The 16,017-nt window shown below is 40.4% G+C and overlaps 1 protein-coding gene across 2 annotated transcripts in view; it reads right to left on the minus strand.

Annotated features, from left to right (window-relative positions):
- rttn (rotatin) overlaps nt 1-16,017 on the minus strand; it is a 58,688-nt gene that overhangs the window by 19,003 nt on the left and 23,668 nt on the right. For both annotated transcript variants that reach the window (XM_081353199.1, XM_081353198.1), the window contains exons 27-37: nt 14,304-14,476; nt 9,649-9,868; nt 8,936-9,064; nt 8,328-8,438; nt 6,731-6,889; nt 4,942-5,019; nt 4,595-4,772; nt 4,214-4,311; nt 3,281-3,377; nt 2,954-3,149; nt 1,664-1,751 (exon numbers count right to left, since the gene is read on the minus strand). In XM_081353199.1, coding sequence (XP_081209325.1) covers nt 1,664-1,751; nt 2,954-3,149; nt 3,281-3,377; nt 4,214-4,311; nt 4,595-4,772; nt 4,942-5,019; nt 6,731-6,889; nt 8,328-8,438; nt 8,936-9,064; nt 9,649-9,868; nt 14,304-14,476 — 1,527 coding nt within the window. The remainder of the gene's footprint in view (nt 1-1,663; nt 1,752-2,953; nt 3,150-3,280; nt 3,378-4,213; nt 4,312-4,594; nt 4,773-4,941; nt 5,020-6,730; nt 6,890-8,327; nt 8,439-8,935; nt 9,065-9,648; nt 9,869-14,303; nt 14,477-16,017) is intronic.

Genomic DNA, 16,017 nt, shown 5'->3' on the forward strand with positions numbered 1-16,017 from the left:
GACTGCTCTAGATGGTACAAACTGAAGAAACAAAACAACAACCTACTGAAGACCACTAAAATAACTGACTACCACATTGATGATGTTAGTTTAAAGGGGTGGTTTTATGCCCCTTTTTGTGTGTGTGTGAAGTTTTAACTCAAAATACCCCACAGATAATTTTTCACATCCTGTTAAAATTGTCCCTTTTTGAGGGTCAGTAAAAACACGTTGTTTCGTGTGTGTCCCTTTAAATGCAAATGAGCTGCTGCTCCCGGCACAGAGGGTGGAGCTTTAAGAGCGTGTGTGTGTGTGTGTGTGTGTGTGTGTGTGTGTGTGTGTGTGTGTGTGTGTGTGTGTGTTAGCAGCTCCAATTGCCTCACGCAGACAAGCACTAAAATGTCAGAAACTGTTCAACCTTTTATGTTTAAACTGGAGTCGGACAATGATGGAGAGACCCAAGAAGAAGTAACAACATGTAGAATGCAACAGGATGTTTCTGAATGTTTGGTTGATGAATTTATGTTGCTGATGTGGAATTAACTATCTTCAGTTAGCATATTCTATCATGATAATCTATAAATCGCTAGTGTGGGAACTGTTGTAAGATGCCTACAGAGTGACATGCTATTGGATTTGTGTTACGTAGTGTATTGCATGTGAAAAGATGGATGCGACAGCTTGAGCAGACTCACAAATGTGCTCTACTACAACAACTCTTCCTCTTCTCAACATGCGTGTTCCCGGGGGTGGGGTTTATGTAAATTTTAGGGAGGAATGTTGTGTAGTCCCTACCAGCCGTTTGTTGTAGTCCTTAAATGATTTCTTTAAAAGCAAATATCTTCCTTTGCTTTGAACTTTGAGCGTTGTAACTTTGCAGATGTTGTTTATGCTCAAACAGCAAAAACAGAAAAGTGAAATCATAATCAACCACCCCTTTAAGCATTTAAGTAAGATAAGCTAGCTTTTATAAGTTTATAAATTTATATATCGCAATTTTAGTTTAAATGAGTTTAAAGACATTTTTATCAGTCATAACTTCTAAAGAAAAATATCCCAGACACTGAACAAAGATTAAACTTTCTAGTGCGCATGTGTGGACCGCCTGAGTTCAGGTATACTATCAAAGTGACTATACTTTATACTTTGCTGTTCACATACACTAAGAGTTTGCATCAAAATCTGCTGACTTGTTTTGCAGTTAATGTGTAGATTTTTGAAGGGGAAGGGATTTATTCATGGTAAAATGTGTGAGATACCACTAAAGACCAATTCACACTGCGCCAACAGAAGCAGATTACAGCACGTCACTTCTCAGACATTCTAATTCCGATTCAACATGTTCAATCGGAGAAAACAAGCTCCAACAGATGGCAACAGACTCTGACAGGTACCACACTGATCAGACAAAACCTGATGAAGTGCCTGTTGCCATCTGTTGGGGCGATGTGAATTGACCTTAACAGTACTACATTGTTAGTTAAAAGTATTAATCAAATTATCAAAAATATAAATAAAAAAACAATAAAAAACATGCATGTTGTGGAGGACATATAGAAGTTTGTGAATGTGTTTGTGTTCCAATTTTGTGGAAATTTTCCTAGCTTTCAGTGGCGTTCTGCAGGCGCACATTCCCTTATGACAGATTGGTGTTTAAGTGGAGGTAGAAAATCCCATAATGCACCTGGTTCCTAGCATCTTCCATAGCAGCTGGCAGAAGAGGTGTCCTTAACTCACTGACACATTGAGATATGGTCGCGGCATCCACCACACTGAAACAGACAGCACAAAACCAACAGGAAGTCATGCAGCAGAGCTCACAGGGTTTTTCCGAGTCTAAATAGATGAATACATATAGAAACAAACAAACAAATAAATAAATAAAATAAATGAAATCTAACTTAAAACATGTTTTGTGTCCTTTTTTTACATTCTTTACATTCATTCTTTTTACAGTCTTTCTCTTAACCAACAGACAAATCCACCACAATTTGGCATTTAGTGACAGTGGGCAGAAGGCAGGCAGGATGTGGTTGTGTTAAATTGTTGTCAGGTAAACCATGAGAACAAAGTAAATGTGTGAAAATGGGGAAAGAGATGATCACAGCATTTTTATTTTAGTTTTATTAATGTTTTGAATTCGCTTTTTTTATGTATATATTGATAATTTTAGTTTAATTTTTAGTAATTTCGTTATGTGCTTTTGTCTTTTTTTTTTAAACACTGCTATTTAGGTTTAATTTATTTAGATTTCAGATTTAGTTAATTTTAGTTGTTAATAATTTTAGTGCATCAACTTAAACTTATTTCAGTTTATTGCCAAAGCAACATTTCTAATTTTTGTTTTTCAACTAATATTTAGGTAGCACTTCATTTTACAGTCCCGTTCCCCATGTACATACTATGAGCTTATTATAGTAATTGCAATAACTGGGTAATAACTAGATACTAACCCTGAACTTACACATAAACCTAACCTTAACCCATTTAGTTCCCTTATATTACCCATTATGTTCTGTGGTAAGTACACTGTAAATGCATGTACTGAAAAATAAAGTGCAACCAATATTTATATCTTTTTTTTATTTCAGCTTTATTTCAATTAACAGAAATGCTTTTAATAGTTTTAGTTTTAGTTAATGACAATAACCCTGGTGCAAGGGTCTGCATTATGTCATACATCTACATGTGCAATGACTGTGATTAACTGCTGTGAATAACTGTGATTAACTGCTAATATTACCGGTAACTTTTTTTTAGTAAACATTTATATTAGTAAAAAATAAAGTCACTAATTTTACTGTGTTCTGTAGAGCTGGTTTTAATAATTTTCCTGTCTATTACTGTAAAACTGCTTTGAAACAATGCATATATAAATAAAGGTGACTTGACTAATGAAGCGTCAGTATGATTATAATATTTAAATAATGCCAGAATTCTGCACAATATCTGTGTCTTCACATGTCTCTCTAACCTGGCCATGCTCTGAAGTATTTGGTTGTGCTTGAGGGCAGATAGACTAAACTCAGGAAGCACAGCCAGCAGGTTGTCCAGTAGACCGCACACAGATAGCAACAGGTGAGGGGTTACTATAGCAACAGGCTCGGTCCTTCCCCCTGGGTGGGACTCTTGAGTGAGGGCGGAGTCTGAGCTGTCCGTGTCACTCTGACCTACAACACAAAGAATTAACAGCAGAAAGACTCAAAGACTCAGAAAGACTCACTAAAGACTGAAAGAAACATTCCTCTCAAGACTAAACTGTCAGTAAAAAATCTCCCCTCACCCTAAAAAAAAGTCATACCCTGAGCAGTGAGTCTGTTAACTGGAGTGTCCTGGATTCCAGCAACACCTGAAGTTGGAACTGGAGAATGTGTCCCACTAGAGCTTCCTGAGGGAATCTGAAGAACACAAACCGGCATGATAACAATTTGAAAACAGTTGCGTATATAATATAATATGATATAATATAATATAGTGATCAGGATATTAAATTATATCATATTATATGGGTATAACTAATGGGTATACCTAATAATAACTATATTATTTTACATTACATTATAACAATATCTTACATTAAATACACTACTGCTCAAAAGTTTTGGGTAGGTAAAACATTTTTTTTGAAAGAAGTCTCTTATGATCACAAAGGCAGCATTTATTTATTAAAAAATGAAAAATGTTATTATAATTTAACATAACTGTTTTATATTTATTATTATATTTGAAAATCCTATTTAGTTTTATATTTTAAAAGGCAATTTATTACTGTGATGGCAAAGCTGGATTTACAGCATCATTACTCCAGTCTTCAGTGTCACATGATCCTTCAAAAATCATTCTAATATGCTGATTTGCTGCTCAAGAAACATTTCTTATTATCAATTTTGAAAAACAGTTGTGCAGCTTAATATTTTGTGTAACCAAATTATTATTTTTTTTTTCAGGATACTTTGCTGAATAGAAAGTACAACAAAAGCGCATTTATTTGAGAAAGAAATCTTAAGATAATGAATATCTTTACGGTCACTGTTGACATTAAATGTGTCCTTGTGAATAAAAGTATTAATTTCTTTCAAAAAGGAAATCTTACTGACCCCAAACTCAGTAGTGTATAATTTATGGACATTAAATCAGCCATCCTGTCATCCTGTTCAGGATATTTACTAGAAAAAAAACATATTGGTAAAAAAACGTTCACTGTGGTCAACCACAAATAAAATGGTCTACTAACTAGAGTACTGGAGGTGGACATGGATCCTGAGCCTTGAGTTTGGTTTAGAGGAGCAAGCATCTCTCTCCAGTGTTTTAGAGAATCATTCAGATCTGTCTCTACACGAACAGAAAGAAACACAGACTGCTTCATTTACAAATAAAACCGTCATATTTACAACTAAATTATATGCACTGGAATAATTGCCGCTAACAGCATACTAAAATTAACAATTTGTTATAACAAGAATGATAAATATAAACACCATCATCTAAAATATGCGGCACACCCACCATGATCTCTAGTACAGAACAGTATTAATAATGTGTGTAAGCATATGGATGCCAAAGAGTCAGACATCCACTAATAGCTGGCAGTGCTCTGGGCGCGTGGACGACGTACCCTGGGTGACATTGGCTGGCGGAGGAGGGGGGCTGAGGGTGAAGGCATGTCTGCCCATGTAACAGCTCTTCACCATCTGGCCCACGCTTTCAAAAAACTGGCAGTGGTACAACAGAGCCTGCAGGGCAGGAAGCCCAACCAGACACAGTCCTGAATCCTCATCATGCACGCAGGGGCTCTGGGAGACACAAGAAAGGGACACAAGATAAAATGTTAAGAAAAGGGGGAAATTTAATACTGAGGAAACCAGAAATCACCATAGACAGATTTGTTATGTCTACAGAGCTTTTAAGACCGGCTGTGATATTGATATTCAGTTCTTAAAGTTTATTCTCATGTAAACATACCTGCCAGGCACACTCTTTGGCCTCTTCTGCATTAGCAGGCATTGGCATCACAAGGAGGTTTTGCAAAATAAACGCTGCCTTTAGGGAAGGGAAACATAAAAGTCAGAAACACTGCCATCTTCTTGCAAATGAATGGAAATGCATGCTGGTTGAATTCTCAGTGGAATCGCAGAAAGCAAGCAAATTCCTTCAAAAGAGAGAAATGCAAACGCATTTCTTTTAAACTGTGACTGAGGGAGTTATATATGTGTATATATGGGTTTAACCTCTATTTTTCCCCTCTTCCTGGTCAAATACGCCTAGTTCGAAACCTGTACTAATAATAAAACATTCAGAAATCGATCACAGATCTGAAATAACATGACTTCCGGACCCTTTCTGACTAAGTCTAATCATCATTGCAGCTTATTCTAACCAAGAACCGCCCACTTATACAGGAAGTGGCCGTCTGATTGATTTGAAAAGATAGAATTTTGTTGAACGTTTGCAGGTTCCCAGCCCTAAGCTTGAACTCAATATGAGTTCAAGCTTAGGGCTGGGAACCTGCAAACGTTCAACAAAATTCTATCTTAACCAAAGTAAAAAAAAAAAAAAAAAAAAAAAATTATAAAATTATAAACCTAACATTTCAGCCTTACATTCCAGTGTAAGCTGTGTAAAAATATGGGTCAATCTTCGCATTGGACTCTGAACAAAAACGGCAGATGCTTTGAATGAAAATGCAAATCCACTCTTTGACAGATGGCCCTTATGGAGCAGTAAAAATTTAACTGTTACCCCTGTTAACAAAGCAGAACTGCTCTTATAAACACTACTTTATTAGGCATTATACGGATAAGATAATGGCATCAAAACTTTCCTCAATGAAATGCAAAGAGTTTGCAGGTATGACACCATAAAGTAAACATTGTCTAATACATCCGAAAATTAGAGGCCAGCGCTTCTTTCATGTCCCTCGTATCACACCGCAGATGTGCTCTCTCTCATTTCATTTCAACGTATCTGGTGCCATCTTGCACCTCAGTTATCGAGTATCGACTGCATTTACTGTAAAATGAAACCAAAGGACTTCTGTATTAATAGTAGGCCAACAGTAATATTGTTGAAGTGGTCTTCTTGTGATTGTTTTGAACACTGTAAAATCTTAACGGTTTATTATCTTATAATCCATTAAAGCAGTTTCTTCTCAAATCAATATTTCATGTCCCTGTCATAATTTATATGGTGAAAAGCTATATAATAAGTGACATGACTGTACATTATCCCTTAAATGTCCATTTTGTTTGAACTTGTTCATTCATCTAGGCTCAAATCTGCTTAATAAGAAATGGTTTTCTTTGAGGATTTGCATTTAATGAGGCGAGCTAATAAAATGTTTCAACTCAAATCAATATTTCATGTCTACTTACTCACTTATGAGGCAAGTAGCTGTGTAATAAGCGAGATAATGTACATCCAGTTGGTTGTTATAGCAAATGAAACCCTGACATGGTGATCAGGACCCTGACACAAAGTGGAGTAACAACCGGCTGGATTTACATTAGCCCTTACTAATTTCATTATATGTGACCTAGGGTGGGTTTATCTGGAATAAATTGTGCCACAAAGAAAAATTAGCCTGTCAGTTTGGAACTGGTGATTTCAACAAGTACTAGAATTTTTGAGTCCAATATGCATCAGATGGCCAGTGAGCGGTCAGAGTGCTGGTCCCTAGACTCTCAGTCTGAGGCAGTCTGGGTAAACACTCAGTTTTTTGCATTGTGTTCAAGCTGAAGCTGGATGGACTCACCTCTCGGCGCACCATACTGCACTCCTGTCTCTCCAGCAGGATGTTGAGTACCGTGGCCCACAGGCCGCCTGAAATGTTCTGGCAACTCTCTGACAGCGCCACACACCCTCTCTCCAGTGAACTCAGAGCCGCACCCACAGCCAGGCTGGCACAGCGCACCTAGAGCCAGACAAACACACACTCGTGCTCAGACCCTACACATGTGCTTGGCAGTGCTAACTGCCATGGGCTCTTTGGCATGTAGCACTGGCACAAATTTGTGTTTATCATGCCCATTATTTTCAGTGCTCAGCATCTGCTGATCTGAGGGAGGCCTGGACATGCACGGGTACTTGGGAAAACCATCCAAAATAGAAGGCCAAGGCACACAAATTGCTAGATAAGGTTGTCATCACAATTACAGACACATATTTAATAATTTTACATAGACTATGAATGCATTCAGAGCCAATGACCAGTGAATGTACATCTTTTAACACAACTCAAGTTCAAGAAAAAAAATGTAAGTTTAAGAAAATCTGTGGGTAGCTGATTCAACTTTCATGTATTTCATGTCCATGGATTAGTTCCTTAGTTCATTTTAAATGGTCCCAGGGTGTAAAAAATAAATACAAATAAAATAATCAATGTAGTCTCTCAATTAACATGTATACAGGAAAGCTGCATTCATTATGAGAATAAAATAATTAGCAAACACTGTTTAAAACTGTTTTAGATTAAACTTGGCATGTCACAACACAGGAGATGTAAACCTCCAAAAAGTATTTCATGTCAACTATTCAAAACAATACTTCATGTTGAGTACCTACTGTACAGTCCCAATGTTGTTTATTTTAGACGTGAAGGTCTCACCTCAGGGTCTCGGCCCACCCACAGGGGAATTAACCAGGCCAAGCCAAGCTGGGCGGCACTCTGCTCATAAGAACTTTGCTCATTCAACTTTCATGTATTTCATGTCCATGGACTTTTGTCAAAATAATTTTACGTTTAAAATTTATATAAATGTATATGGGAAAATACATGTTCTTTAACTGGCAGTGTTGTTTATTGAATTTAATTTAAATGATGCTGTCATAAAATAAAATAGAAATTTGCCTTGGCAACTAACTGAAATAAGCTTAAGCTATGGTACTAAAATTACTAATAGTAAAACTGAAATAAAAATAAATTAAAGCTAAATAGAAATTAAGAATGACAAAAGCACATAAAATTACTAAAACTAAAATGAACACTGAAAATAAAAAACTAAGCTAATTCAAAATGTTAATAAATAGAAAAAAATTACAAAATAATACAAAAAAGGTTAACTTCCCCATTAGTTCATTTTAAATGGTCATAGGGTGTATTTATAAAAAAAAGTAAAAATAAAAAAATAAAAAATAAATTCAATGTAGTCTCTCAATTAACATGCATACAAAGCTGCACTCATAATGATAATAAAATAATTAGCAAAAACTGTTTAAAACTGTTTTAGATTAAACTTAGCATGTCACAACACAGAAGATGTAAACTTTCAAAAAGTATTTCATGTCAACTATTCAAAACAATACTTCATGTTGTATAGTCCCAATGTTTATTTTAGACATGAAGGTCTCACCTCAGGATCTCGGTCCACCCACAGGGGAATTAACCAGGCCAAGCCAAGCTGCGCGGCACTCTGCTCATCAGAACTTTGCTCACGCCCCAAAGACCACAAAGATATCCAGTCCTTAAACAACACACAAAGCGTGGAGCGTAAAACTGCTGTACTAATGTAACCGATACTTAATTGGTAGTATAATGATCAAACTTAGTAATAAAGGGATAGTTCACCCAAAAATTAAAATTCTGTCATCATTTACTCCCTCTCATGTTGTTCCAAATCGGTATGAGTTTCTGTTTTCTGATGAAAAGAAGAAATATTTTGAAGAATTTTGAAGAATTTGTGAATATTTTGAAGAATTTGTCAACATTCTTCATAATATCTTCTTTTATGTTCATCAGAGGAAAGAAACTCGTACCGATTTGGAACAACATGAGGGGGAGTAAATGATGACAGAATTTAAATTTTTGGGTGAACTATCCCTTTAAACAGGTTTCTAGTTATAAACCAATATAATCGACCAATATCATGTTCACTAAATTTATTAGAAGAAGTGTTAGCACCCCCTTGTGTCAGTTTCAAAGCCTTCTGATATAATTATCAATTGCAAAGGTGTTTCTGACCTCGTTTTTGGTTTCTTTCATCATCTCATGTGACAGGTGAAGCAGGCAGATAACAGCATTTTTTGTCACTCCTTTGCCCATGAAGGACATTGAGTTTCCTCCCAAATCAACGTAGAATGAAGAGATGACCTGGGAAGAGCAGTCAAACACGATCATAATTAGCTGTCTGGGAGACAAATAGGGGTCATTTGTGTTTCAATTACATATTTTCATTTGCTATCTTTTTTGACCAACCCACCTAGATGTCTAGGTATATTCAAGTATGCCAAACAGTTGGACCCCATTGGCTTCCATAGTATTTTTTTTTCCTACTATGGAAGTCAATGGGGTCCATCAACTATCTGGTTACCGACATTCTTCAAAATATCTTCCTTTGTGTTCAGCAGAAGAAAAATTCATACAGGTTTGAAACAACTTGAGGGAGAGTAAATGATGACAATTTTCATTTTTAAGTGAACTATTCCTTTAAGTTAAGAGTTTAATTAGGTTATAAAGCAATATTGATGCAAAAATATGAGATACAGCTGAGACTCGGCTGATTTGTATGAAGTGATTCATGCTCAAGTGTTTGGGAACATCTTGGACCCTGCGTGTGAGTGTGCGTTTAATGTGTTCTGTCTGGATGAAAGAAACAGGAAGCGTGTGTATATAATCTGCGCAAAATATATTCTAGTGTGTAACCGAGGCACTTGAGAACATGTGTGTATGCATACTTCCAAGAGGCCACTGAGGTATTTGAGGCAGAGTGTGTTTGGCTCAATGCTGGGTGCGTGTGTGCTCCAGCCGGGCAGGGCGGTCACATGGGCCATGGTCCTGAGCGTGCGCTCAAGAGAGGGCAGGCCGTAGAAGCATGGAGCGTCGGACAAGCGCAGGCACTGTAGCAGGCGCAGAGACAGCTCAGAAGCAAACGGTCCGGACAGAACCTCACACACCCTTAAAAGTAGATGAAAAATGCAAAGTGAGGAACAGAGTGATTATAATACAACCCCAAATCAAGAAAAGTTGGGACATTTTGTAAAATGTAATTAAAATCAAGAATCTGTAATTTGTTAATTCTCTTTCAACTTTAACTGACAAAAGTGTGAAGATTTTCAGTGTTTTAAATTGTATTTTGTAAATATAAACAAATTTTGATTTTGATGGCTGCTACACACTCCCAAAAAGTTTTTTCTGTTGTGCTGTGGCTTGATTCCGGTGTGCGGTGGCTTGATTCCGGTGTGCTGAGCCTTGATTCCGGTGTGCGGTGGCTTGATTCCAGTGTGCGGTAGCCTGATTCCGGTGTGCTGTGGCTTGATTCCGGTGTGCTGTGGCTTTATTCCGGTGTGCGGTGGCTTGATTCCGGTGTGCGGTGGCTTGATTCCAGTGTGCTGTGGCTTGATTCCAGTGTGCGGTAGCCTGATTCCGGTGTGCTGTGGCTTGATTCCGGTGTGCTGTGGCTTTATTCCGGTGTGCGGTGGCTTGATTCCGGTGTGCTGTGGCTTGATTCCAGTGTGCGGTAGCCTGATTCCGGTGTGCTGTGGCTTGATTCCGGTGTGCTGTGGCTTTATTCCGGTGTGCGGTGGCTTGATTCCGGTGTGCTGTGGCTTTATTCCGGTGTGCGGTGGCTTGATTCCGGTGTGCGGTGGCTTGATTCCGGTGTGCGGTAGCTTGATTCCGGTGTGCTGTGGCTTGATTCCGGTGTGCGGTGGCTTGATTCCGGTGTGCGGTGGCTTGATTCCGGTGTGCGGTGGCTTGATTCCGGTGTGCGGTGGCTTGATTCCGGTGTGCGGTGGCTTGATTCCGGTGTGCTGAGCCTTGACTCCGGTGTGCGGTGGCTTGATCAGGTGTGCGGTGGCTTGATTCCGGTGTGCGGTGGCTTGATCAGGTGTGCGGTGGCTTGATTCCGGTGTGCGGTGGCTTGATCAGGTGTGCGGTGGCTTGATTCCGGTGTGCGGTGGCTTGATCCGGTGTGCGGTGGCTTGATTCCAGTGTGGTGTGCGGTGGCCTGATCCCGGTGTGCGGTGGCTTGATTCCGGTGTGCGGTGGCTTGATTCCGGTGTGCGGTGGCTTGATTCCGGTGTGCGGTGGCTTGATCCAGTGTGCGGTGGCTTGATTCCGGTGTGCGGTGGCTTGATTCCGGTGTGCGGTGGCTTGATCAGGTGTGCGGTGGCTTGATTCCGGTGTGCGGTGGCTTGATTCCAGTGTGGTGTGCGGTGGCCTGATCCCGGTGTGCGGTGGCTTGATTCCGGTGTGCGGTGGCTTGATTCCGGTGTGCGGTGGCTTGATTCCGGTGTGCGGTGGCTTGATCCAGTGTGCGGTGGCTTGATTCCGGTGTGCGGTGGCTTGATTCCGGTGTGCGGTGGCTTGATTCCGGTGTGCTGTGGCTTGATCAGGTGTGCGGTGGCTTGATCCCGGTGTACGGTGGCTTGATTCCGGTGTGCGGTGGCTTGATCCGGTGTGCGGTGGCTTGATTCCGGTGTACTGTGGCTTGATTCCGGTGTGCGGTGGCTTGATTTCGGTGTGCTGAGCCTTGACTCCGGTGTACTGTGGCTTGATCAGGTGTGCGGTGGTTTGATCCCGGTGTGCGGTGGCTTGATCCGGTGTGCGGTGGCTTGATTCCGGTGTACTGTGGCTTGATTCCGGTGTGCGGTGGCTTGATTCCGGTGTGCTGAGCCTTGACTCCGGTGTACTGTGGCTTGATCAGGTGTGCGGTGGCTTGATTCCGGTGTGCGGTGGCTTGATTCCGGTGTGCGGTGGCTTGATTCCGGTGTGCTGTGGCTTGATTCCGGTGTGCGGTGGCTTGATCAGGTGTGCGGTGGCTTGATTCCGGTGTGCGGTGGCTTGATCCCGGTGTGCGGTGGCTTGATTCCGGTGTACTGTGGCTTGATTCCGGTGTGCTGAGCCTTGACTCCGGTGTACTGTGGCTTGATCAGGTGTGCGGTGGCTTGATTCCGGTGTGCGGTGGCTTGATTCCGGTGTGCGGTGGCTTGATTCCGGTGTGCTGTGGCTTGATTCCGGTGTGCGGTGGCTTATTCCGGTGTGCGGTGGCTTGATTCCGGTGTGCGGTGGCTTGATTCCGGTGTGCGGTGGCTTGATCCCGGTGTGCGGTGGCCTGATTCCGGTGTGCGGTGGCCTGATTCCGGTGTGCGGTGGCCTGATTCCGGTGTGCGGTGGCCTGATTCCGGTGTGCGGTGGCCTGATTACGGTGTGCGGTGGCTTGATTCCGGTGTGCGGTGGCCTGATTCCGGTGTGCGGTGGCCTGATTACGGTGTGCGGTGGCTTGATTCCGGTGTGCGGTGGCCTGATTACGGTGTGCGGTGGCTTGATTCCGGTGTGCGGTGGCCTGATTCCGGTGTGCGGTGGCCTGATTCCGGTGTGCGGTGGCTTGATTCCGGTGTGCGGTGGCCTGATTCCGGTGTGCGGTGGCCTGATTACGGTGTGCGGTGGCTTGATTCCGGTGTGCGGTGGCCTGATTCCGGTGTGCGGTGGCCTGATTCCGGTGTGCGGTGGCTTGATTCCGGTGTGCGGTGGCTTGATTCCGGTGTGCGGTGGCTTGATTCCGGTGTGCGGTGGCTTGATTCCGGTGTGCGGTGGCTTGATTCCGGTGTGCGGTGGCTTGATTCCGGTGTGCGGTGGCTTGATTCCGGTGTGCGGTGGCCTGATTCCGGTGTGCGGTGGCCTGATTCCGGTGTGCGGTGTCTTGATTCCGGTACGTTGGGGCTTGATTCCGTTACGTTGTAGCTTGATCTGTTGTGTTCTGGCTTGATTATGTTGTCTTGTGGCTTGTTTCCATTGTGTTGGGGATTGATTTCGCTATGTTGTTAACTTACGTTTGCTGTTTAAATTTTTTTTTTGTGCACTAACGGGCCACCGTAAGCACGCACTACCGTTCATAAGTTTGGAGTCAATACGATTTTTTTTATGAAACAAGAATGCATTATATTGACCAAAAATGACAGTAAAGACATTTATAATGTTACAAAAGACTAAAGGCATTTTTTTTAATGCTGTTTTCAACATTGATAATAATAAGAAATGTTTGTTGAGTACCAAATCAGCTGTGTATATACATATAGCTATAGCTTAGTAGTATGAGTAGTATCAGGGTCGGTAACCAAAAAGTTGCAGATTTTAAATGCCCTGATTGTGTTTTAATTTTAATTATTTATAAAAAAAAAATTCTTCTTTTTTTCTATTTTTTAGTTAATTAAAATAATTGATGCTTTCTATTCTTTTTGCAACACCAGACCACTCCTTTCATGTTTAAACCTATAGTATACTTTTTTATTTTTTTTGCAAAGAAACATATTCATGCCATTTTAAATTACGTTTCTCGTATTATGAAGAATTACAACCTAAAACGATCATAACATATAAGGACCATAACAAGCACCCTGAACAAACGATACATGTTAGATTGCTGCTCATAAACTGAAAATGCATGCAGGGAAATGTCTTAGTAGATCAGATTTGCATTACAGGGCCTCGATACATCAACAAATAACAGTAGGAGTTTCCAATTTACGAATCCTTATGGAGTTTTCAGAAGAGTTATTCCGTAAATAACAAGATTAAATCAAAAGCGTCATTAGATTTGTATTTCCCCCCAGATGGCAGGTAGAAGCAGAAGTCTCCTAATTAGGATAGCAAAACATTTTGTGCATGTACAGGAGAGAGAAAAGGAAGAGTGTTTTAGGAATAACAAATCTGCCTTGTCGGTCTAAATGGTTTCAATGAGTGTGTTTTGGGGAGTAAACAGATGTGACAGAGTGTTTTAGCACCCTCACTAACCACAGGTGCATGTTAAACTCAATAGCTGCTACGGCTCTTGAATACATTTGAAGATTTAATTAAAATGCACAGCAGCCTGCAAACCAATAATCTTGATAGAAAAAAAAGACCAGTGATCTTTTATCAAAAAGTGATATCTTGATTTGACATAATAAAAACGTTTTTAGATGCTTCCTGGGGCCATGGCTTATATTACTGTTTTTTTTAACTGAGCAGAAGAGACTTTATTTTACAATAAAAATAAAATAAAAATTCTTACTGATCCCTATTTTTTGATTGGTAGTGTATTAAGGCATAACAGTCAAGGATACTGACCTAACAGATACTGAAGAACTTTAATTCCTACAGCCTTCAAACAGGAATTAGGTCCAAGACAGTACTCAGGTGCCACAGTGTGTGTGGGTTTGTTCTATAGATAGAGCGGTCTGATGGTTGACTCCATGTGTTAAAGAATATGAGTGAGTCAGTAAGTGTGGGTCTGTTGTTAAATGAGCCAAGTGAGTCATTTGGTGTGTGTGAGAGAATGACTCATTCAGTGTCTGTGAGTCACGTGTCACCCACCACTGTGTGTGTGTGTGTGTGTGTGTGTGTGTGTTACCTGTCAGGAGTGTGTGTCATTCGAAGCAGCAAAGTGTTGAAGAGGCCTGTCAGTTCTCTCTGTAGCCGGTGACTGAGGTGGGCCTGAAGCTTATCCGCTTCCCCCTGTGACTGGATCTGTGTGTGGGTCTGCAGTTCAGCACTCAGCAACAAGTTCAGCAGGGTGTGTGACTCCTACACACACACACGAATACACAGCTACTTAACAATGTGATCTGTCAATTACTGCCATCTTATTCCTCCTGATTCAGCTGAACACAATTTGATGACCCCATCCTTATCCTCCACAGGAACGACTACTAAAAATAGCAGCTTTATTACAAATTCCTCATTCAGCAACACTAGAAATCTTAATCCTGCATTTAATTTACCTATAAATTCACACAGCAGGGACAAAAGTAGATTTTATACATTCTGAAGAAAATGTGCGTGGAGTTCCCCATGTTAAAGCCGCTGTCATAATATTGGGTTCTGTGTGATTTTTAGGGTGTTCTGGCTAGTTGCTTGCAAGGGTGCAACGGATCGCAGTTGATCTGTGATCCGTACGGACCAGGCCCCACAAAGAGAACTCAATTGTGTGCTGTTATCTGAGTGTGCAGCTGCACACACCCAATGCACGCACACACAGAAGCCTTCAGATTGATTCAAATTGATTCCTCTTTCACATCTTGCGCTTGAACGGACACATACACACAAAATTATGGTAAAATACCCGTCTACTCTGTAAAATACTCTGCAAGTATTCTCATAAACACTGTTGTTATGTCTTAAGTGAACATAAACAGTTGAGAAAGAAATTAAATGTGTATCATTACATTGGATCCGTTCATTGTGGCTTAAAGTGACAGTAACCTAGGCCTATACATACCTGCTGCTAAGGCATTAAAGGGTTAGTTCACCCAAACACAATCTGAGTTATATTTAAAAAAAATACCCGGGCTCTTCCAAGCTTTGTAATGGGAGTGAATAGTAACTGAGATTTTGAAGCCCAAAAAAAGCACATCTACCCATCATAAAAAGTAATCCATATGGCTCCAGGGGGTTAATAAAAGCCTTCTGAAGTGAAGCAGTGTGTTTTTTTTAAGAAAAATATCCATATTTATAAAATAGAATCACTAGCTTCAGTTAATGGCTGTACAAGAATAGAGTTTCGGCAGAGGAGTAACCTCTGACCTGACACGACATATTGACGAAACGCAGAAGCGCAGCGGATAGAGCAAAACAAAACACCGGCCACAAATTAGAAGTCTGAAAAGAGAATATTTTAAGAGAAATGTTGGAGGAGCTTGAGTTTATTGCCCAGTCCTATTTTTTTTTTACTGCGACAGGCGTCTACCCTCACCTAAGCTTACAATACTCCTACATCATACGTCATGTGTCGGGTCAGAGGTCACTCTTCCGCCGGAACTCTATTTCGGAAGCAAATTATTATCATTTATAAACTTAAATATGTTTTTTTCCTAGTCATATACACCTAGGACGGCTGAGTAAATTATGAGATCATTTTAATTTTTGGGGTGAACTAACCATTTAAATGTTAATAAAACAACTAAACATTTTAACAAAGATTAATCTATATTTAATTTATACAGTGAACACTATACTGTTAGACCTTACTTAATTTGTAACTTTATTATATTGCATTTATCTGTGGTTGTAATTTGTGTATTTTTTTTTTTTTTTTTTTGCTAATCTGAAATATTGTCTGATCCGTG

The sequence above is a fragment of the Scardinius erythrophthalmus genome (assembly GCF_964197995.2).
Source record: "Scardinius erythrophthalmus genome assembly, chromosome: 22".
Taxonomy (NCBI): Eukaryota; Metazoa; Chordata; class Actinopteri; order Cypriniformes; family Leuciscidae; genus Scardinius; species Scardinius erythrophthalmus.